Here is a 23,949-nt window from a genome sequence, read left to right on the forward strand (position 1 = left end):
CTGGGTTGGGAAGATCGCCTGGAAAAGGGAAAGGCTACCCACTCCAGTATTCTGGCCTGGAGAATTCCGTGGACTATACAGTCCACGGGGTCGCAAAGAGTTGGACACGACTGAGCGATTTTCACTTTCACAGAAAGCAATAAATATATAGAACTGATATTGAGAAAAGTTAGGTCCACTTTAAAGATATCAATGTTTATTAAATAAGAAGACTGTAAAGAATGGAAAATAGTGGATATACTCATTTTGTTTGCTTAATGAACGTAAGAACACACTCTGTGGATGTTAACACCATAATGAGAACATGTAATTGCCATCTCTATACAAGAACATTCCCTGCTTATTTAAAAACTAGAAGTTTTCCAGTACTCACCTTGCAGAACAGACTTGGGAAGTGGTCTGGAGTCATAGGGGCATAGGACAACTCGGACAGCACGTCCACAGCTCGAGGACCAATCAGGTTGAGGGCTAAAGGGGAAAGAAAAGGACATGTCTGGCTGCTCCAGGTGAACAGCTGAGCCAATGGGGAAGGTCTGTTCTGGACTTGCTCACCTATGGCCAGGTCTGGGTGGCAAGACCATGAAAACCTTCCTGTGTTTAGGCAGTCCTAGGATGCACCTAGATTCTGGCAAACACACTTATCCTGACAAGGCTGCTAAGTGCTGCCACTGACTCCTGGCATGTGAGAGCCTGGCCAGTTGTGGCCTCTTCCTGGGTACAAAGGAAGACGAGTCTCTACAGCCTCCTCTTCAGGGAGACTGGGAGCATGAAGCCAGAGGACAGGAGTCCACTCCCAGGCCTGGCCCTGAACACCTGCATAGGTCCCGCTCCCCGCCTCTTCCCAGTGCAGCTGTGTGATGGAAAAGCCTCAAACACAAATCAGTAACAGGAGAGCCCCAAGGAGAGCTGCCCCCTGGCTGGGATCTGTGACAGCAGCTGAGCACGTCACACATCAGATACCCTCAGACGGACTGGAAAACAGGCTGGCTTCCGTAAGCTTCTAGTTTTCCAATCTGGTAGCAAGAAGGCCATCATATTTGCTACGATGAACTCGCCTCTGGTGGAGGCAAGGCAAGAAGCAGGGAGGGGTTAAAGCTGAAATTAGGGGGCAGAAGAGAAAGGGCTGCTCCATGAGAGGATTGCTGAGGGGGAGATAATCAGGGAATAAGTTAACCATCCTTAAGAAGTACTTACTTACTAAAAAAAGAAAAAACTAAGGGGAAATTGTGATGAAAACAACATTTACATAATGAATTAAAATAATTTAATAATGAGTCATTCGTTAATTCAACAAATATTTGCACTCTGATTTGCTGACTGTAGGGGATACAGCAGTAACCACACAGAGAAGCGATAAGTCATCCCACACTTCACTTATAACATGTGGGGAAGCGCTAGAGATCCACTGGCTATGACCAGGAGCCTCTTACAAGAGGCTAATTCTGACACTCCTGAACATCAGATATGAAGAAGGCAAATGGAGAAGACAAACCTGGATCACTGGGCCAGCCGACCCCGGAGGGCCCCTGACCCCAGCAGGCCCCCTGACCCTGGACGGCCCCTTACCAGTGTATTTCCAGGTGACGTCCTCCAGAATCAGGTTGCTGTCTTCTGGCATGTATTTCTTAAGCCAAGCCCAACAATGGACCTGCTGGTCGGTTGGAGAAATCATGAAGAAACTGAAAGTGAGACCAAAAGTAATCAAAACCAGGCAGCAGAAGAATGATCAGGAAGCAGGAGTTCTCAGCTAGAGTGAAAGCAACGGACAGAACGTGCCCAACGGTCTCTTCACTTTCAGGAAGGGCCAAGAGCACATCCTTCTTGGACACACCACGTCAGGACAAAGCAAGGTCTGGCGTCCTGCTAGTGCCAAGAAATCATACAGCCTACTAACGTAAGATAAGGCACCTTCTCCAAGTAGAATAATTAATTCTCCACACTAGGTTTTAAATAATCTGGTGCATTGTTTTCCCTCTCCTCGTGGCAGGGTGGAGTGGAGTGGAGTGGAGTGTGTGTGTGCGTGAGCGTGCACGGGTACTGCTGATGAACTGGACATGCATTAATGAAATGTTTTTTGTTCTCGGTGTTATTAACGATGTCCTGCAAAAGTGGCCACGCCATCTAGGGCCCAGGTGTGGAGGGAGTGGGGCGGCGCCTGGCTCACCTGCGCTTGCTCAGCCGGGCTATGCTGCAGTCGTTTTCGTACCCGCCACGCTCGTTGAGCATGCCGGTATGCACGATGTGGCCCACGGGCACGTCAAGGTCGTTGGAGAAGAGGTACTGGAGAATTTCTAATGCCTGATCCCCAGTGGACTGTAGGGTTGGGGAATGAAACAGAGATAACAGATGTAAGAACCTCTGGCTGGCAACGTGGCCTGACGTGCAAGGCCACTTGCTGAGAAAATTCAACTAGCTGGGCCTCGCGCAACAACATCTGCAGATTCACCCCACTTCAAGGAGCTCAGGTAAGCTAGCTACTGATTCTAGTGTCAAACAAGCCTCTACAAGCAGAGAAAGAATCAGAAACAAAGAGCTAAAAATTCCAGAAAATGTTATAATTCAGTTGACACACTAAAATATACCCGAGTTCTTACAGAATCAGTTTTGAAGTGACAGATGAAAAACAAGAGGCATATAACAAACATGCATGTTTCCAAGTCTGTTCTTTTGGTTCTCAAATACTTACTGTTATTTCAAACTTTGTGAAAGAGGACATGTCAATGACACACACGGCTTCCTTACAGCACTTGACTTCCGACTCCACAATCTCAAACCAGTCTGGCTTGTAGAAAGTCTTGCTCTGCTCCAAGGCCAGGAGGTCTATAGGACAGAGAAAACCAAAGGAAGCACAGCCGGAGAGCAGGCCCCGTGCGCAACAACCGGAGAGCGGGCCCGGTGCGCCACAGCTGAGGGAGCCCCGTGTACCACAACCAGAGAGCGGCCCCCGTGCGCCACAGCCGGAGAGCAGGCCCCGTGCGCCACAGCCGGAGAGCGGCCCCCGCGGGCCACAGCTGAGGGAGCCCCCGCTCGGCAACAGAGACCCGGCACAGCCAAAAGTCCGTAATTTAAAACCAGACCAAACCAAGATTTATTATTCTTAGGACAAAAGAACAAATACGAGAACGTGCCTTCTTACCCTTGTCTGGTGGCACGAAGTACTTTGGCCTCTCGAATCCATGTTTCTCCATCCACCTGGCTCCCTGCGCGTCCAGCCGGTCATAGAGAGGAGAGGTGCGTAACTGCCTTCCAGTCTGGAAATCCCAGCGGGGAACCTTCAGGTCGTAGAGCAGAGCTAGGAGATGGAAGAGCAGTCCGTGAGAGCCCAAGCCACAGAGCTGAGCACCCCTATCCACGAGACTCTGGAGCTGCTTCCATTCAAAAGAGCATGCTTTCCAGGCTGCTGTAGCCCAATTTCCCAACAGTACCCAGTGTGACAGCAACGTTCCAGAAGAAAGGATTGCATTGTAAGAGCTGGTGTCGCCCCTCCACAGAGTTATACAGCTATGAGTCACGTCAAGACTCCAGATCTTTGTTTATAGTTATTTTTAAGCTGGCAGGTGGAAACAATGGGAGAAAGGGTTCTAAACCTGCTGAGCTCCCAGCAGGGATGAAGGTCATGTCTACACAGGACACGGGAGGTTTTATAGTGTGAAACACTGGCACCTGCTTCTTTCCAGTGCGTGTGTGGTTGGAGTCGCAGACCTGTCACACACTTGCCCTGGCATTTAACCATCTCTGAAGCAAAAGGGCACACAGCGCACTTGATATGGAACCTGACAGGTCGCACAGTTTGTCCCACTGACATTGTTACATAACAAGGCTAGGGGCAGAATTCACTTCTCCTGATGTCCAATCTGCAACAGCAGTAAGTAAAAATATCCAGAAAGAGTATGATCTTTAGTGTCTTCCAGAAAGAAGACTGGACTTCACACAAGGCCAAACAAGAGGTACTTCGCTGAGGCAGAAGCGAGCCATGCTGCCCTCTCTGAACGGCCCAGATCTCTTCTGGGCTTTAGGCGCTACCTTCCAATTCCCCATTTTCCGTCATGAAAAAACCTGCAACTCATGAGAATCAGAGAAGGGCCCCCAAAGTGCTGTATCTTTAAGAAGCTCAAGCTTCATTACGATCTGCACAGAAAATAAAAAATCTTGGCAGTCACACATACGGCTACCAGCCTGTGCACCACAACCACTGAAGCCGGTGTGGCCTGGAGTCTGTGCTCCGCAAAGAGAGAAGCCGCTGCAATGAGAAGCCCGCGCACCACAGCAGAGCAGCCCTCCCTGCCAGAACTGAGAAAGGCCGCACGCAGCGCCGAACACCCAGCATGGCCAAAAGAAATACATTATATAGAGAGATATTTTAAGCTATCTCTAAAGAGCTCACTGGGAAATAAAAAGCCAAGACAAGATAGTAATCCTTCAAAGTCAGAAGCAAAAACAAAGAAAAAACAGGAATGCATGTCTGGCATTTACAAGAGAAGTGGTTTCCTATTTGGTGAGCATATGGTGGGTTGATGATGAGAGTCACTTATGCTTTGAGACTAACTTGACAAATTCTCTGCCTTGGAAAGCAAACCATGATCTCAAAGACCAAGCGGGGAGTGTGAGCATTCACTGCAACACAGCAAAGTGAAAAGAAGGCAAAGACAAGAATGTTCAAGAAGCTGCTGCTACGCGCCTGACAGGAGTGACCCCCGTGCGTCCCAGTCCACTTCCTGGTCACGGAGGTGAGTACTGCACAACACACTAAACAAAGCAGTCCACACATGTCATGGGCATAACACCGCCAACACGGGCCTGGAATGGCCAAACGCCAGAAGCCCAACTTGAAGCGACTGCTGAGGAACCAAGGAAGAATCTGCCCTGTGGAGACAGAGCCAGCCAGACGCCTGTGGAGAGGGGCAGTGGGGATGTAGCTTCACTCACGCATGACCTCCATGACACGGTGGCGCAGGAAGGTTCGGCTGCTCTGGAGGGCTCCAAACCGCTTCAGGTCCAGTTCCCAGACGTTTTCCGAGGGGTAGCCGTGCACCATCCATTCAGCGAGGTACCTGCAAAGGGGGAAGTTGCCAGGCCTCTCAGCGCCGTGACACTCTCAGCGCAGGACTAGGACTCCAGCACCAACGGGATCGAAAGACCCTGTCTTGTCAACACTGGCTGAGTGATTCGCTAATTCCTTAACTTCTGGAGGAAGCAAATGAGATCCACCTACTGCTCTCACAAGACCACCATGAGGACATGAGCACTAATGGTAAGACTGCCTGGGAAGTATTAGGGCACGGCAGCCCACGCCAGTATTCTTGCCTGGGAAATCCCATGGACAGCGGAGCCTGGTGGGCTACAGTCTACAGAGTCGCAGAGTCAGACGTGACAAGTGACTCAGTACACACGGGTGAAGAAATAAGGCTAAAATAAACATACAAATGTACTCTATACATGTTGATTTTTTTCCCCCTGTAAAACAGTCATCTCAGGAGGTTATATAGTTATATGGCCTATCACCTTTGCTCCAAACATTTTTGGTAACTTCTAATCCATAACTGTCTTCAGAGCCATTCCACAGTTCACCCAAGTATACTTACTGGTCAGCTAATTAAAAATTTTTTTAAATTGTGGTGAAATACAGACAATATGAAATTTACCATCTCAACCATTTATGAGTACATACATCAAGGATGTTACGTATTTTCACACTGTCTGTAATGATCACCACCATTCACCTCCAGAATTCTTTTCACTTCCCAAACAAACTACATCCAGTAAACAGAGACCACCCCCCGCACCCCCATCAACCACCATTCTATGTCTGTCTCTATGAACAGCACTACTCTTATGTATTCAAATAGGTGGAATTTTGTAGTATTGTCCTTTTGACACTGGCTTTATTTTTATTAGTACCAAATTTTAAAATAAAAACTTGGGTGATGAGCATGATCTTCTACTCCGCTCACCAACACTACTTCCAAACTCAAAGAAACACATTCGAAGGACCAACGCTTGTTATGACTGAAGCAGTACAGATGAACACCCCACTGGTTCCCAGGCTAACTCCACAAGAGGGGTTCACAGTGACATGCCTGCAACAAGGGCCGAGTACCTTTACAGGGACAGAGCTCTCTACGGACACGTGTCGTCCGCTTACTACGAACGTGCTGGACTAAGTACATCACAGACCATGTGAACAAGAAAGGAGGAAGCCCAGCAAGCCCAGTCTGAGTGGGAAGGACTTACTTTCCAGCTCCTCCAGCAAACGAAAGGCCTGCGGAGTTCATTCCCACCAGGACGAAGTAGCCCCGCACTGAGGGAGACTCGCCCATGATGCACCGCATATCTGGGGTGAAGGTCTCGGGGCAGTTCACCAACTTCACGATCTCCAGCGTCTCCAGCTGTGGCATCCGACGCAGCAGGGAACTCAGCAGGGGCTCTGAGCGACACAACAGACCCAAACCCTATCCTCAGCTTGAGAGGCCTCAAAACTGCCTTCCCCTACACACCTCGCCTCCTGCTCCTTTCCCAAAGTGTCTTGGGGAGGTTTTGTGAGAAGAGCCAACTGGGCCATCTATCAGAAGTGGAAGCCTTGGTGGAATTACGGGACATCCCTACAAAGTTCTTGTCATAAAGACAGAGGAAAAAAGATACTCTGTAGAAAGGAAAGGTGCTATGGAAGAGCAGATACTATGTGTGGCCCTCAAATAAAATCGCATAGGCATCAGTGGTAGGACAAAAGCTCTTAATTAAAAGGCCCCCAAAGAGATACGCAATAAAAGGCAGTGTTTTCCTATGTTCTAACAGCTGCGAAAGACAGATCCTCAGCTTGTTTTAAGGTCAGTCCATCACCCAGGAAAGATCCAGTGGGACAGGGATCAAGATGAAGCCAGGCTGAAGCCGGCTGGCAGGGACATGGGACATCTGTATGTTATTCTCTTCACTTGTAAAAGTCTGAAATTTCCCCAAATTAAGGGAAAAAAAATTAAGTTCAAGTGGAAGAAAGGACACTCTTCATGACAGACCCTTTCATACCTTTTGAATTTGGAATTACATGATTATATTGCCTATTAAATAAATTATTTAAAAACTGAGTAAAAGAACATATTAACAGTTTCGCTTTTAAAAATTCTCTTCCATCTTAAATGAAGTCCTATCAAAAGAAGGTTTCAAAAAAAAAGAAAGTAGGTTTCCTCCTAGCCTAAAATTTCAGCAATGAGCTTAGACAAAAAAGTGAGAAGACAAAATTAACCAAGATTTTAATTTTAGGTCTCTGAATCGGCTTCCCAGGGACTATATCCTTAGACCAGACAACCTCTGTGGACAACCAAATGGGGTTGTTACAAAGATCAAATAAGGAATCACAGGTATACCTTGATTTGTTTCCAGACTATTGTAATAAAGTGAATACTGCCATAGTGAGTTATGTGAATGTTTTGGTTCCCTCAGCGCATATAAAAATTATGTTACAGTGCATGTAAAAATTATATTGTATTATGTGTTCAGTAGAATTATGTCTAAAAAAACGAATGGACAGGATATTCCCTGGCAGTCCAGTGATTAGGACCCCACACTTTCACTGGTGTGTGCATGGAGTTCAGTAGCTGGTCAGGAAATTAAAATCCTGCAAGCCTTGTGGGGAAAAGAACACCAAAAACAAAAAAAGCAAAAACACAATACCAATATACATACCAAAAAATGTAAATTAAAAAATACTTGGCCAGATATACAAGCAACCTAAGTGTCCATCAACAGATGTGGTATATATATACAATGGACTGCTATGCAGCTATTAAAAATTTTTTTTGCTACTTGCAACAACATGGACAGACTTAAAAGGTATTATGTTTAGTGAAATGAGTCAGAGAAAGACAAATACTGTATGCTATCACCTATATGTGGAATCTAAAAAGGAAAGAAACTAGTGAATATAACAGAAAAGAAATGGATACAGACTTGTGGTTATCAGTGGGAGAGGGAAGTGGGAAGGGGCAAGGTACGGGGAGGGAGTACAGAGGTACAAAGTACTATGTATGAAATAAATAAGCTACAAGGATGTATTGTACAACACAGACTATAGTATTTCATAACTATTAATGGAACATAACCTTTTAAAACTGAGAACTGCTATATTGTTTGTACACATGAAACTTGTATATTGTGTACATCAATTTTATCTCAAAAACGCCACTGAACATTAAACAATTTCTGCTCAGACTTCAGTATATTATTAAAACTATAAAAAGGTAAAAAAAAAACCCCTTACTGCTAAAATATGCTATTATCCGAACCTTCAGCGAATCCTATCTTTTGCAATTGACAGATCACTGATACAACAGATAGATCATGAATACAACAGACAGATCACTGAAGAAATACACAGATCACAAACCACAGATCCAATGACACACATAACTGTGAAAAAGTCTGAAGTCTTCCTGTAACTACCGAAATTCAAGAGATGAAAGTCAGAAAATGCTGCTGGAGAATGGTGCCAATAGACTTGTTCAGCGCAGCGTTTGCCACAGACCTTCAATTTACTGAAACAAACTCAGTATCTGAGAAGCACAATAAAATGAGCCATGCCTGTGTTTCTGAAAAGGCTTTAATGTGTAACATCTTAGACAAATACAAGGCTCTCATGTTAAAATCTAGTTTACATACCAAAATGATCCCAGTCTTCCTGCAGATTCTGAATCTCCAGCTGGTTCTTGCCCTCAGTGAAAATTGGTTTGGGGTTTTTCTCAAAGCCCCCTGACAGGATGCCACCCTGCCAGTTCCGAATATAAATTCTTCCATCGGCATCTACAACAGCTGAGAGAAAAAATGACAAGGAGGTAGGGAGCAGAAGAGAACACAGGGTTTAGAGGCAAGCCAGCTGTCTACACGGACAGAAAAAGAAGTTAAACAGAAACACCTAAAATTGCCCGTATTAACCAGGCAGTGTTCAGTAAACACAAGCATCATTAGCTTTAAAATGCTTCTCCCAGTCACGGGCGAGGATGCTCCTTCCAGATTTATTGTGGAGACTGTTTTTCCGATTACCCCATACCAATCACTTACCTAGAAGCTTTGACTAGTTCTCAGAATCAAACCACATAACTGCCACTGTGCTACATGAAAGCCTGACAGAGGGGGCTGCAGAGTCCACTTTAGGGATGAAGACCTCCAAGTGGTATCGAACTCTCCCTACGGCGCTGAGAGTCACTGAGCAGCCCGAGTTTAGAGCTCACCAGTGACATCTCCACAATGGGTAGCATTATGTCAACTCTAGGTTACACTCCAGACATGGCCAAGTCAGACCTCTGTCTGGGACTACAGTTAGCTTGCAAACAAAGAAACAAAACTGCTCAAATGGTATGCTCACTTTGGTCATCCTTTCATAAAGAGACATTCAAGTCAAGTTAGAACGGGGTCCACTGCCCTGTAACATGCTCCAGAAAAGAAGTGAAAAGACTCTTCTGGGCGCAGTCTGTCCTCAGCAGAAAGCCTTTCTTGGCAGAGGACGGAGCAGGGGCGAGGAGACAAGAGTAAAAACAAAGTGCAAGTCCTCACTTGGCGTGCTGCTCGGCAGCGGGGTCTCCCAGGGGCGAGTCAGAAGGTAGAAGTGTTCGCAGGCATGTAACGGGATGCTAACCGGCTCCTCGCTGCACAGACCCAGCTCGTATGCCCACTACAGATGCACAGAGGGATGGGTGGGTGGAGAGGAACAGAAAGGCGTGTGAGCAAGGGCAGCCTCTTGAGACGAGTGTCATTGCAAGCGGCTCCTGGGCGCTCCCGCTCCCCATCAGCTGGGAGAAGCCGACTCCCAGCTTTAGTTCCTAACGTTTTCGGAGGGGAGCAACACTGCACCGGCTGAGCCACGGAGTCTGCTTTCTGAGCAGAGAAGACAGAGCCACCAGCTCGGAAGGGGAGCCAGGCCCTTGGAACCCCAAACACCAACCACGAAGACCTCCACGTGCCGGAAAGCACTCCTGGCTGCCCCTAGGACCGTGGAGGGGGGCAAGGGACAGTCTGCCTTCTGGGCTGCAGAGTTTAGGGTCCTGACACGGAACCCACACTCCTGACACAGGGGCACCCCAACGCTCGTCTGCTGGGCGGTGGGATGGCACGAACCACCATGCAGCCCGACCAGGGACCAAGCGCTGTCTGCGCTGACTCTCTGGGCCTCCCTGAGCGGGGCTGCCCCTCGGCCAGGGAGGAGGGGGACGGCGTCCAGCTTCCACACGAGGGGCGAGGGCAGGCTTCCCGTGTGGAGGGGGGGATTCCGAGTTTTCCCGGCCACAGAAGGAACAGCATGTCCCGGACGCCTGCTTAGTCCATCAGAAAACTAGGCTTACCTCTGTACCCCAAATCCTGGAGACAAAGTTAAATAAGAAAGGCAGCGACCCAGTCTCGTCACTGACGTACCTGACCAGCACAGTTGACAAAATACTGGCACTGGATCTGTCCTTTGTCTGTCTCCACGCCGGTGACTTGACCTCTTTTGACCATAACATGAAGAATACTTGTCCGGTCATAGATCTGAACACCTGTCCCAAGGTAAACACAGAGTTGGGTTTTGTCATCTGCTGTCTCAGAGTCAGGCATTTGCAGCAGCTTCTCAACAAACACTGAACAGACCAGGTCCATGCTTTAACTTTGGAATCCAAAACACTCCTGGAACCACATCCTGAGATGGCAGAAATGGGCCTTTCCCAACACTGAAAAGACCAGGCCAACTGAAAAAACCAACTGAAGCACATAACGAAATCTCAGGGATCATGGGACTTCCCTGGCGGTCCGGCGGTTTGGGTCCACGCTTCCACTGCAGGGGCCTGGGTTCCATCCCTGGCTGGGAATCAAAGGCCCACAAGGGGCATGGCGCAGCCAAACAAAAATCCAGGGATCCTTAAAGGGGCAGGAGAGAAACAGAGCCACAGGGCCGCCTCAATCCTGATCGACCCACACCACGAAGCAGTTCATCCAGAGCGGACACCACCACAGATGAGCCTTCCCCTCGTTCATTCCAACCCCAGGACATGACCCCAGCTGTGCCTTAAACCCCCGAGGCATGTGCCAGCCTTGGAGCTTCTCAGGTCCTGTGGAGGGACAAAGGCCCTTACACCTAAAATGCTCTAAGCAGGACTGAAGGCAGTGCCTAGGAGACTTAACAAGAAAAACGTGGCCCTGAGGGAAACCGCGCTGACAGGTACCGCGCTGAGACAAAAACTCAAGAGCCGCGAGCCGGAGTTCCATGCAGACGCTGTCTGGTGGCCCTGCCGCCGCTGAGCCGCTCTCCTGAGACCAGCCCTCTCCTCACCCCGCGCCCACTCACCGCTCTGGGAGGCGGCACTGGCCAGGGCGAGCGCCACGTCGGCGGAGGACACCACCGCGTCCTCGGGGACGTGCATGGCCCCCACCAGGTCGTGCACGTTGAGCAGAGGGTGCAGCTCGGCCACTTTCTTGGGGGAGACGATCTCGCAGGGGATGCCTACGACACTGGCACAGAACACAGGGGCACAATGACATTCCCCGGCCTCCGCAGAGGTCAGCTGACAGGAAGTCGGGACGGGCTCAGCCTCATACGTACTTCAGCCTCGAGTTGATGCGCTTCAGGGAGATGAGCCGGTCCTGAGTTTGGGCCAGAAAGATGGAGCCCGTCCTAGTATAACCTGGAAGGAAAAGCAGCCCAAACTCAGACAGACCGGGCCACCTGCGGGGCACAGTGGGAGCCCACCAGACTGCCAGGCGGGCGACCCGCAGGGAGTCCCGGACGGGCTCAGCTCACAGCTCTGCGAGGGACGTAACTGTGACCCCTCCCTCCTGCACCCCTTTGGGTAACCAGGCCCTTTTCTCCTCGGTCCTTGGTGGGCACGTAACCGTGGCGATGGCTGTCCTCAGCACAGCCACAGGCCTGTGACCTGCGCTCAGCCGGTCTGACCTCCTGGAACACTGGGGCTTGAGCCAGAATAGAAGGCGGAGGTCCCCCTTCTCATCTCAGGAGCAGGAGTGTCCCGGCCAGGCCACCCTCCTTCCAGCTGAGGGCCTGGGTCCTCACCACCCGGCTCCACCCTGCCTCCAGCTGGCAGCCGCCTCCTAGTCCACAGGCCCCAGTGGCCTTCCAGAAGCTCCTTGTTGCCCAGCTCAGCCCCGGGCGATTCCTGCTGTTTGCGGTCAACGTACTGGATGTGACCACTACGACACCTGAGTCAATGACAAGCCTCCCAGAGTGCAATGTCTTATCAGTTCTCATGAAGAAAAGCTTGAATCAGTCAGGTGTCTTTTTAAAAGGAAATATAGTCATGATCATTTCAGAGCCTGGTTTTTGTAAGTATTAGACATATCCTCATTATATTTATTCCTTTGCTCTGTCCTAGGATATACAGAAAGCAAAAATGTTCATACCACTGTGAAAAATAACTTGCTAAGTACAGGTCAATGTTTGTTCACAGTTCCGTTTGTCTTTGACTGAAGGTAGAGTTAAACACTATGGTCAGAAGTCTCTGAGTTTGCTTTTTTCCCCATAATAAAGCTGTTATTCATCTGAAATGCAACTATGTTATTTCTGCTAGTATTCCACTGTTGGTTCCCTCCCATTCTGATAGTTTTTTTTATATTTGAGTATGGAGAATGTCCGAATCATTCTATAAGTCAAAACTACACAGCCTCAAGCCAGAAATATCAACTACTCCCCACTTCCCCACCATGCACCGCGTTCCCCACTTACTCTGGGGGTGACCACCCTCAGCTGTTGTTGTTGAGGTGCTATGTCATGTCTGACTCTTTTGCGACTCCATGGACTACAGCCCCCCAGGATCGCCTCTGTCCATGGGATTTCCCAGGCAAGAATACTGGAGTGGGTTGCCACTTCCTTCTCCAAGGGATGTTGCTGACCCAGGGATCGAACTCTGGTGTCCTGCACTGGCTGGTAGATTCTTTACTGCAGAACCTCCAGGGAAGCCCAGCCAACCTCAGTATTTTCTGATTTATCCTTTCTATATTTATTTGCAAAATAATGTATATTTTCTTATTGCTTCTTAGTTCTTATACAAAAGCAGTGCATTTTATACAGCTTTCAACATCTTGGTTTTCTCATGTAACAATGTATCCCAGAGATCATTTCATAACGGTTCACAGACATCTTTCTCCTCCTTTTTACATCTACTTAATACTCCTGTATGTGGACTTCATCAATTTTATGCATGCATATTTTTGTGCAAGATATTAAGTGGAAAAAACAAGGTACAGACATGCTTAATACAATCTCATTTTGGTTAAAAAAAAGTACTCATGAACAAACCACAGAGTGGTAACCTTGTGGTGGGTATTCAGTGGGAAGGTTGACTTTTTCTTTTTATATTTCTGTATTATTCACGTTTATCATAATAATTTATTATATATATTTAAAACTTTCTAAAAGTTCCTTATAACCCACAAAATATTTTTAAAAATTAATTGGTCATCAACTTGGTAAAGTGGCTTAATCTACCTGCATCTAAGTTTTTCAACTGTAAAAGAATGACCCATCCTTACTATAAGGTCAAATAATACATGAAATACTTCCAGAAGACTATTAAAATTTTTAGATTATCACATTCAGTCACCTGACAAAAATTTATCAGGTACAAAAGAAGCACAGCCAAAACTAATTTTGTATAATGAGGACTCCTGAAGTGACCCAGTAACTCTGAGTTGAATGCAGTTACCATACACCTCATGTGAGTGAACTATTTCAGAAGATTAGCTTATTATGCGGCACCATTAAATCTAGGTTTTGGGACTTCCCTGATGGGCCAGTGGTTGTTAAATCTCTGCATTTCCACTGCAGGGCGGCGGGGGAAAGTCTGACCCCTGGTTGGAAAACTAAGATCCTGCATGCTCCTAGGCCAAGAAAACAAAACAAAACAAACTAGGCTGTAGAGATGTCATTTAATGTCTCAAGCAGTCCACTGGAGGACTGCTGTCATGGGAGTGCACACCCGTCCATCCTGCCGGACAGGAGACTCCTCCATCAGGGAAGCCCCCGTGTCGTGTCTCACTGCGGCCCTGCCGGACGGCACCGGGGTGACACGCTGAGGAGGTGCCCTTGCTCTCGGCTGCCTGACTTCCTCACCGCCCCACAGGCACCAGGGAGAGATCAGGCCCAACAGGGGGTTCCGGACGGTGACCCAGAACAAAGGCTAGACTCAGCTATCTTCCCGAAGTCCCCATCCCTCTGGACTCTGACAGCGGAGGAGTGCCAGGCGCAGCAGAGCACGAGGCACTGAACCAAGGGACCAGGAGTCAGCAGTGCCCCCTCTGGGCCTGCTGTGGACCCTCTTCTGACGCAAACCCTGGTTAATGCCTGACTCCAGTCATTAAATTAAATCTGTCCGAAAAAGACTGAAATACATTTAGGTCCGTGTCTACCATGTTTAAGTTACTAGAAAATCAGTCTTAAGTTACAATTTACAAATGAGGTTATACTTCAGTTGGCAAAAATAGAAGCTACCATCCTTTGTCAGCATTAATCTTGATGTATCTGTGATTTGAATGACACAAGGCCTGCAAAAGAGCAGCCCTCACACAGGCTTCGTCCTGTCGTCAGCACCGGGCCTCACCAGCCCCTAACAGTACTGTGGTCACCAAACTGCTTCATCAGCAATGAAACTAGCTTTGACTCTGGGCTTCTTGCTAACATGTCACCTTACAACAAAGTACTATATTTTTCTTTCTACCTTGCTGCCCTATGGACCATGGTCTTAGATTCATCTTCCTGCTCTTGGGACTCTTGCTTACTCCAATAAGTGGCTTATAGTCTGTGTCCTTATTCCCCTAATTATACAGGTAAGGAGAAACACATGTATGTGCTTTATAGTTAGAAATACCAGTAAGTATCAATATTTGGGTGGGTCAAGCTATGATTTAACCATCAAATACCTGAAGTTAAGGTGCCAAGTGTTGCCACTTATTATACTTTGAGGAGTGGAATATATAGGAAATGGCCCAGGAAGATTTTCACCTCCTAAGAATAACAGAATCTGACAAGGAACTAGGGTACTGATTGAAGACCCTCCACCTACAGATAAGGAAAGTGAAGACAGTGCTACAAGCTAGGAGACTCACCCAAGGCCAGAGCCGGACAAGTGGCAGAGCCCGGCCTGAGACTCAAGTCTGATCACCAGATCAACAGGCCACCTTGGTGCAGCGCTAGAGTGCTGAGTACAGGTCTAGACTACCTGCTTACCTGTTTGGATCCCCGTTTCTTGCTCTAACTGATGGTAGAGTTTGTTTGAATAATCTGCCATCTTTTGCTCGATGGCCAAGTGCCTGGCGGTGCTTAGGATGCCAGCACAGAACCTCGTAGAGCCAGCAGCCAGCCTGCAGGATAGATTGTTAGGGAGATGCATATGTCAGTGAACACAGCAAGGTCAAGGTCCCTCATTACACCGCTGCTGGAACAGCCACAGACGGAATCAACCTCACTGTCTATCAACACAAGATGAGTTAAAATTTTGGAATTTCACCTATACAACATTAAAAAAAAAAAAAGAACACTTTCATGGACCAATCCTAATGGAGCAACTCTAATGAAAAGGGCGAGGTGAGGAAAACTATTTAGGGTATGCTGTCACTTGTATGAAAAAAATAAATAAATCTCCAGATACCCGCATACACACCTACCAACACTTATTTGATTATATATGGAGAGGATTATCTGGAATGGTACCTAAAGAACATAATTCACTTCCATAAGGGGAACTTGTAGTTAGAGGTTAAGGAGCTGAAGGAGACTTTTCCTATGTACTCCTTTACACATTTTCAATTCTGAACTATGTAAATGTGTAACCTATTCAGAATTTAGAATGAAGTCCAATTTGTAGCAGGGAACAAAAGCCTGGAACAGAAAAAGGACACTAGGGGAAATAAAGCCTCAACTTTAGTTTAAACGAATGTATCAATACTGGCTCATTAACTGAAACATTAATCCTTAGAGAAGATGTTGGTAACAGATGAACATGGATGTGAGGTATACAGTAACTCCGCACTATTACTGCAACTGTTCTGTACATCTAAAGTAATTTAGATTATTTCTAAAATAATCAAAGAAAAGGAACAGAAGACAGAATACAGCCAGTTTCATTTCAGCTCACAGAAGAAGCACCCGAGTCACAGTATTTATTGTTGAATTAATACAACAAAGAGAGCAAGATGTACTTTAAACCAGAAATAAATACATCACTTATCTACTTGTTACGTCTCAATCTCTGAAAACTAGACAACAGGAATATTAGGCATCACAAACGAAGTCCTCAAGGTTTCATTTTTGTACTTTATTCATACTAGTAGTGACAGTTAGGTTAGCTATTGGTGGGTGAGCATTACTGAGGTGACAGAGATGAGGCAAGCCGAGAGCAGCAGAGCCCCAGGCCATGGCCAGCGGGGTCCTACCTGCCTTGCTCCAGAAGGACGACATCCTTCCACCCCATCTTGGAGAGGTGATAGGCCACGGACGTGCCCATGATGCCACCACCGCAGACGACCACCTGCGCCCGGGCGGGCAGGGCCACGGGGGGCGCCGCGGCCGCTGACGCGCTGCCTCTGGCCGGGGAGCCCTCCCGCCATCCTCGGCGGCTTCCCGGTCCTCGGACCACCGCCAGCAACCGGTGCAGCATCACGTCTGGCAGCAACGGGGGCCGTGCTCTCGCTCAGCCACGCAGCAGATCCCAGGAATTCACACTAGACAGAGGAAACCAAGTGTGTCATTCCGCTGTACTCAGAGCACAGGATTAACGAGAAAAGCCTGAAACCCAGGACGCTGATTGTTCACTCAGCCAATGTTTCAGGACTTCCTGAGTTCCAGACACGCTGCCAGTCTAACAGCGGTGAAGACAAACGAGGAGGTCCCGGCCTTTACACAACTTGCATCTGAGACAGACAGACAAGCAGCCAATATACGAACAACATAAGCAACAGAGCTAACAGGACAGGGTCACTGGGGGCAGCCTCAGAATACAGTGGTCAGAGAGGAGACATTTGAAAAGACCTGCATGACAAAGAACCAGCCACGTGAGGTCGGAAAGAAGCAGCGTGTGCGAAGGCCTGGAGAGGCAGAGCTCGAGGAGTCAGCACAGAAGCGGGGACAGCGTGTGCACAGCATGTAAGAGGGCCCACCTGAGGCCGCGCTGGAGGGGCAGGGACCAACCATCCGGGGGCTCCAGGATCCCCACAGGAGGCCGCGCTGGAAGGGCAGGGACCAACCACACAGGGGCTCCAGATCACCAGGAGAGGCTGCGCTGGAGGGGCGGGGACCAACCACGCGGGGGCTCCAGGATCCTCACGAGAGGCCGCACTGGAGGGGCAGGGACCAACCATCCGGGGGCTCCAGACCACCAGGAGAGGCTGCGCTGGAGGGGCGGGGGCCAACCACACGGGAGCTCCATCACCAGGAGAGGCTGCGCTGGAGGGGCGGGGACCAACCACACGGGGGCTCCAGGATCCTCACGAGAGGCCGCACTGGAGGGGCAGGGACCAACCATCCGGGGGCTCCAGGATCCCCACAGGAGGCCGCGCTGGAAGGGCAGGGACCAACCACACAGGGGCTCCAGATCACCAGAAGAGGCTGCGCTGGAGAGGCAGAGACCAACCATCTGGGGGCTCCAGGATCCCCAAGAGAGGCCGCGCTGGAAGGGCAGGGACCAACCACATGGGGGCTCCAGGATCCCCGCGAGCAGCGGGGCTTACTCTAAGTGCAGAGGAAAACACTGAAGCAGGGGCATGACACGGTCTGCTCCGTGTCTCCAGGGTGAGGCTGGCTCCACAGAAGGCTCCCAGGAGGACAGGGAAAGCAGAGGTGAGCCAGGAAACTGTCACACTTCTCAGGGAAACGCCAGGCTGGCGCAGATGAGGATGGGCGCAGCGGAGCCAAAGCAATGCCTGGATTGCTTGGGAAACAGAGATGACAGAACTTATTTGCCAACAACTGATGCTAAAATGGGAAAAACGGAGAAACAAGGAGGAGGGCCAAGTCTGAGGGTTAAACAACCATGTTTAACCTGAGAAGGATCAGACATGGCAGAGGCTGTGAGGTGTCTGTAAGCACAGTGGAAGGTTCCACAGAGTCAACAGCCGGAGACCCAGCAGGCAGCGCCGGGAAACTCGGAGCAGCTGGTGCCCAAGTGTGAGACTGCCATCTCTGAGGTGCCCGGAGCAGAAGCAGGAACTGGACCCCCTGCACAGCAGCACCGAGAGGGTGGGCAGCCTGCTCTCCTCCCCAAGAGCCACCAAGGGCCCCTGCTGCTGGTTTTCGCGCTCATGTCTCAGCACGACTCCCAAGAAAGCCGCGCCTGAACTTCTGTTGACTAGCGAGTTCCAGAACCCACTTTGACACCGAGGGACCCGGCCTGGAGGCTGCCGCATCTGTGAACCCTGGGCAGTGGCAGGAACTGACCCAGGAGACTCTGCTCCTCGCTCCAGTACCACAGGCAGCACACGACCAAGGCAGGGTTCTAACAAAATTGATGCGACAGCAGAACGGAGAACTCGTCAAGCTTCAGGCAACTGCAGACAGAGCTGCGGGCAGACCACAGAGTCGCGGACGCACAGGAAGAGGCGGCCTTAGGAGCAGAGGGGGCGCCGAGCAGACGTCAGGGCGGCCCGCGGCGCGCAAGCCCCCACCTCCTCCACGACAGCCCCCGACCCGTGCGCCGCCAGCAGCCCGAACCATCGTCCGTCGGGGGACTCTCGGATCCGTGACCAAGGCAGGCACAGACCTTGTCCCAGGAACCAACCGTTCTTTGGGGCCCACCGCGCCTCAGGTCCCTGTCAGACTCTGCCTCAAGATGGAAAGTTGTCCACACAGTTAGTCCTAGTGTAAGCCCCTCCCCACAGGCCCCATCGTCTCCCCAGTTCTAATCCTTCATTTCTCTCCCTTAAAACCTCACCATTTCTCCAAAGACGACAGACAGATGGCCAAAACACACAAGAAAAGATGCTCAGCATCACTAATCACTAGAGAAATTAAAATCAAAACTATTGTCAGGTATCACCTCTCACTGGTCAGAAGGGCCATCATCAAAAAACCTAGAAACTCCAAATGCTGGACAGGGTGTGGAGAAAAAGGCAACCCTCTTACACTGTAGGTGGGAATGCAAATTGCTACAACCACTATGGAGAACAATATGGAGGTGCCTTAAAAAAACTAAATATAGAATTACCGTATGATCCAGCAATCCCACCACTGGACATATACCAGAGAAAACTGTAATTCACGAAGATACACGCCCTCCAATGGTCCCTGGAGCACTATCTACCACAGCCAAGACATGGAAGGGAGCTAAATGTCCACTGGCGGAGGAAAGGATGGAGACGGTGCAGTATATGTGGGCCATACACAAGGGGCGTGTGCAGCAGTCCGTATACTGCGGGGTACGCCGCAGCCACTAACAGGACAGAACAAGGCCATCTGCAGCAGCACGGACGGGCCTCGCGACTACCACACCGAGTGGAGCCAGCCCCACAGAGACAGAGCCCACGTGACAGCACTCACACACGGAATTTAACATAAAAATGACACAGGCTTCCCTGGAGGCTCAGTGGGAAAGACTCTTCCCTCTAATACAGGAGACAAGGGTTCAATCCCAGATCCAGGAAGATCCCTGATGCCTCAGAGCAACTAAGCCCGGGTACCACAACTACTGAGCTTGTGTGCAAGAGCCCAGGAGGCGCAACTCCTGAGCCCACACGCCGCAGGTACTGAACCCAAGTGCCCGAGGATGCAAGCTCCGTAACAAGAGAGGCCACGAAGCGAGCATCCTGAGCACCCCACCTAGAGAGCAGCCCCTGCTCACCGCAACCAGAGCAAAGTCCGCACAGCAGTGAGGACCCAGCACAGCCAAAATAAACACAACTAATAAAAGAAAACCACACAAGTGAACTTTTTACAAAACACAGACTCAGATCTAGAAATCAAATTTATGGTGACTAAAGGGGGAATGTGGGGTGGTGGGATAAATTAGGAGATTGGGGTTAACAAACACACACTATTACATAAAGCTGATGAGAACCGAGCATATAGCACAGGAAATTCTACTCAATGTTCTGTATAACCTATTTGGGAAAAGAATCTGAAAAGGAACAGAGATTTATATATCAGATCCACTTTCTGTACACCTGAAACTAACACAGCATTGTAATTTAACTATACTCCAATAAAAGGAAAATTTTAAAAATTTTAATCACTTAAAACATAAAGTGACCAGGGCTTCCCTAGTGGTCTAGTGGTTAAAAATCCACCTGCCAAAACTAATAAAATAAAAAATGGGAAAAAAAAAAAAAAAGAATCTGCTTGCCAATGCAGGGAACACAGGTTGGATCCCTGGTCCGGGAAGATTTCCCATGCTGCAGAGCAGCTAAGCCGGTGTGCCACAGCTACTGAGCCCAAGCTCTAAGCCCACAAGCCACAAGTACTGAGCCCGTTGGCCTAGAGCCTGTACTCCTCAACAAGAGAAGCCACAGCCGTGAGAAGCTCACGCACCGAAAACAAGAGAGCCTCCGCCAGCTGCAACTAGAGAAAGCCCGCCCAATGCAACGAAGACCCAGTGTAGCCAAAAGTATACAAATAAAAATTACAAAAAAAAAACAAAAAAAACCAAAAACCCTGATAAGAAAGGTTCTCTGAAGACCAACTAATGCCAATATGGAGAGGCACCTATAAAGTAATCTGAACCACTCCCACTGCTGGCAAAGAGCAAGGGATCTCTTAGCTGGGTACACTTGTCCAGACTAAAGCTTTTACCTCCAGAAACCCCACAGGTCACAACAGAAGAACAACCGCCTGTAAAGCCAGTGGAAGAGCTGAGATACCTATTCAAAAGACAGGCAGCATCAGGACTTCCCTGCTGGCCCAGTGGTTAAGAATCCACCTTGCAACGCAGGAGGCGTGGTTTGATCCCTGACTGGGGAACTAAGATCCCACATGACAGTGAAGATCTGAAGATCCCCTATGCTGCAGCTGACAGTGCAACACACTCACATAAATAAATGACAGAGGGGACACAGGTCTATCTATGGCTGAATCATGTTGATGTTTGGCAGAAACCAACACAACACCGTAGAGCCGATTATTCTTCAATTAACAATAAGTAAATTCAATTATATATTTTTTAAAAAAGCATCATCAGACAAGTTAAATGGTGCAATGGGTTAGATTGTTAATAGCCATTCTTGCTACTACACTCAGCAGGATCTTACATGAACATCTTGTTCAATGTTGTCGAGCTTTACCCACTTCATTATCAACATAACAGTCTGCTGTTCCCTCACTGTTTTAAGTTACAGCAACAGTTACGTCCTTCAAGGACGTCTCCACTTAACAACGTCCTTCAAGGATGTCTCCAACTAACAACTGTGAGATGGACATTCAGATCTGCATCCCTTCCTCTGCAGACACCCAAACCATCACATGTTATGGAACTCTGGCCCTGTGCTTTCCCAGCCAGGCTACAGACTATAAATGCACTGATAAAGTTCACTTTAAAGGAACACAAAGTGTAGGGACTACAAGGTGAGTGGGATTTTCATCTGCATCAGGACCACTCTGGCTCACACTGTACCTAGAGAGCACTAGGAATGATCTCAGTGGAGGCAGGGCTGGCCATCAGATCCACAGTTTCACGGGGAGGTTTTACCTCTCGTGAAGCAACACTGAGAAATCTCATCAGTTTGTTATATGATGGCACAGACTGGACAAGTCCTCTCGTTTCTTTGGCTAATGTAGTTCTTGACAACAGTCTAGCTCTCGATCACCTGCTGGCAGAACGAGGTGGAATGTGCGAGATACTACTACTTCTGGCTGCACCTGAGTGAATGTGATAGCACGGGTGGAAGTCCAGTTCAGTTCAGTTCAGTTGCTCAGTCGTGTCCCACTCTTTGCAACCCATGAACCGCAGCACACCAGGCTTCCCTGTTCACCCCCACCTCCCGGAGTTTACCCAAACCCATGTCCATTAAGTCAGTGATGCCATCCAACCATCTCATTCTCTGTTGTCCCCTTCTCCCACCTTCAATCTTTCCCAACATCAGGGTCTTTTCAAATGAGTCAGCTCTTCACATCAGGTGGCCAAAGTATTGGAGCTTCAGCTTCAACATCAGTCCTTCCAATGAACACCCAGGACTGGTCTCCTTTAGGATGGACTGGTTGGATCTCCTTGCAGTCCAAGAGACTCTCAAGAGTCTTCTCCAACACCACAGTTCAACAGCATTAATTCTTCAGTGCTCAGCTTTCTTTATAGTTCAACTCTCACATCCATACATGACTACTAGAAAAACCATAGCCTTGACTAGATGGACCTGTGTTGGCCAAGTAATCTCTCTGCTTTATAATATGCTGTCTAGGTTGGTCACAACTTTCTTTCCAAGGAGTAAGCATCTTTTAATTTTTTGGCTACAATCACCATCTGCAGTGATTTTGGAGCCAAAAAAATTAAGTCTGTCACTGTTTCCATTGTTTCCCCATCTATTTGCCGTGAAATGATGGCACTGGATGCCATGATCTTAGTTTTCTGAATGTTGAGCTTTAAGCCAATTTTTTCGTTCTCCTTTGTCACTTTTATCAACAGGCTCTTTAGTTCTTCTTTACTTTCTGCCGTAAGTGTGGTATCATCCTCATATCTGAGGTTATTGATATCTCTCCTTGCAATCTTGATTTCAGCTTGTACTTCCTCCAGCCCAGTGTTTCTCATGATGTACTCTGCATATAAGTTAAATAAACAGGGTGACAATATACAGCCTTGATGTACTCCTTTTCCTATTTGGAACCAGTGTCTTGTTCCATGTCCAGTTCTAACTGTTGCTTCCTGACCTACATACAGATCTAGGTCAGGTGGTCTGGTATTCCCATCTCCTTAAGAATTTTCCACAGTTTATTGTGATCCACACAAAGGCTTTGGCATAATCAATAAAACAGATGTTTTTCTGGAACTCTCTTGCTTTTTTGATGATCCAACGGATGTTGGCAATTTGACCTCTGGTTCCTCTCTCTGCCTTTTCTAAAAGCAGCTTGAACATCTGGAAGTTCATGGTTCATGTACTATTGAAAACTAGCTTGGAGAATTTTGAGCATTACTTTGCTAGCGTGTAAGATGAGTGTAATTGTGAGGTAGTCTGAGCATTGTTTGGCACTGCCTTTTTTTGGGATTGAAGGGGAGAGAAGGGGAGGACAGAGGATGAGATGTTTGGATGGCATCACTGACTCAATGGACATGAGTTTGAATAAACTCTGGGAGTTGGTGATGGACAGGGAGGCCTGGCGTGCTGCAGTCCATGGGGTTGGAAAGGGTCGGACATGACTGAGTGACTGAACTGAACTTCTTTGGGACTGGAATGAAAACTGACCTTTTCCAGTCCTGTGGCGACTGCTGCGTTTTCCAAATTTGCTGGCATATTGAGTGCAGCACTTTCACAGCATCATCTTTGAAGATTTGAAATAGCTCAATTGGAATTCCATCACCTCTACTAGCTTTGTTCGTAGTGATGTTTCCTATGGCTCACTTGACTTTACATTCCAGGGTGTCTGGCTCTAGGTGAATTATTACATCATCGTGGTTATCTGGGTCATGAAGACCTTTTTTTCTTTCTTTTTCATGAAGATCTTTCTTGTACAGTTCTTCTGTGTATTCTTGCCACTTCTTAATATCTTCTGCTTCTGTCAGGTCCACACCATTTCTGTCCTTTATCGAGCCCATCTTTGCATGAAGTGTTCCCTTAGTATCTCTAATTTTCTTGAACAGATCTCTTTCCTATTCCACTGTTTTCCTCTATTCCTTTGCATTGTGTGCACTAGGACCCAGGAGAAAGGAGCAGTGACCCCACAAGAGACTGACCCAGACTTGCCTGTGAGTGTCCAGCCATCTCCAGCGGGGGCGGGGGCTGATGTTGGCCTGCCGCAGGGGTGGGGGCACTGAGTGCAGCAGTACCTGCGTGGGGGTCTTCTGAAGATTATCT

At 48.4% G+C, this 23,949-nt stretch overlaps 1 protein-coding gene across 2 annotated transcripts in view; it reads right to left on the reverse strand.

The window, feature by feature from the left end:
• Window positions 1-23,949, reverse strand: part of PDPR (pyruvate dehydrogenase phosphatase regulatory subunit) — a 42,260-nt gene that overhangs the window by 12,967 nt on the left and 5,344 nt on the right. For both annotated transcript variants that reach the window (XM_052655521.1, XM_052655522.1), the window contains exons 2-15: window positions 16,399-16,686; window positions 15,194-15,327; window positions 11,558-11,639; window positions 11,303-11,466; window positions 10,396-10,517; window positions 9,541-9,658; window positions 8,650-8,799; window positions 6,232-6,424; window positions 4,927-5,051; window positions 3,137-3,292; window positions 2,687-2,820; window positions 2,165-2,313; window positions 1,567-1,679; window positions 374-468 (exon numbers count right to left, since the gene is read on the reverse strand). In XM_052655521.1, the coding sequence (XP_052511481.1) occupies window positions 374-468; window positions 1,567-1,679; window positions 2,165-2,313; window positions 2,687-2,820; window positions 3,137-3,292; window positions 4,927-5,051; window positions 6,232-6,424; window positions 8,650-8,799; window positions 9,541-9,658; window positions 10,396-10,517; window positions 11,303-11,466; window positions 11,558-11,639; window positions 15,194-15,327; window positions 16,399-16,622 (1,959 nt within the window). In that variant the 5' untranslated portion in view covers window positions 16,623-16,686. The remainder of the gene's footprint in view (window positions 1-373; window positions 469-1,566; window positions 1,680-2,164; window positions 2,314-2,686; window positions 2,821-3,136; window positions 3,293-4,926; window positions 5,052-6,231; window positions 6,425-8,649; window positions 8,800-9,540; window positions 9,659-10,395; window positions 10,518-11,302; window positions 11,467-11,557; window positions 11,640-15,193; window positions 15,328-16,398; window positions 16,687-23,949) is intronic.

Source organism: Budorcas taxicolor, chromosome 18 (genome assembly GCF_023091745.1).
Source record: "Budorcas taxicolor isolate Tak-1 chromosome 18, Takin1.1, whole genome shotgun sequence".
Classification (NCBI taxonomy): Eukaryota; Metazoa; Chordata; class Mammalia; order Artiodactyla; family Bovidae; genus Budorcas; species Budorcas taxicolor.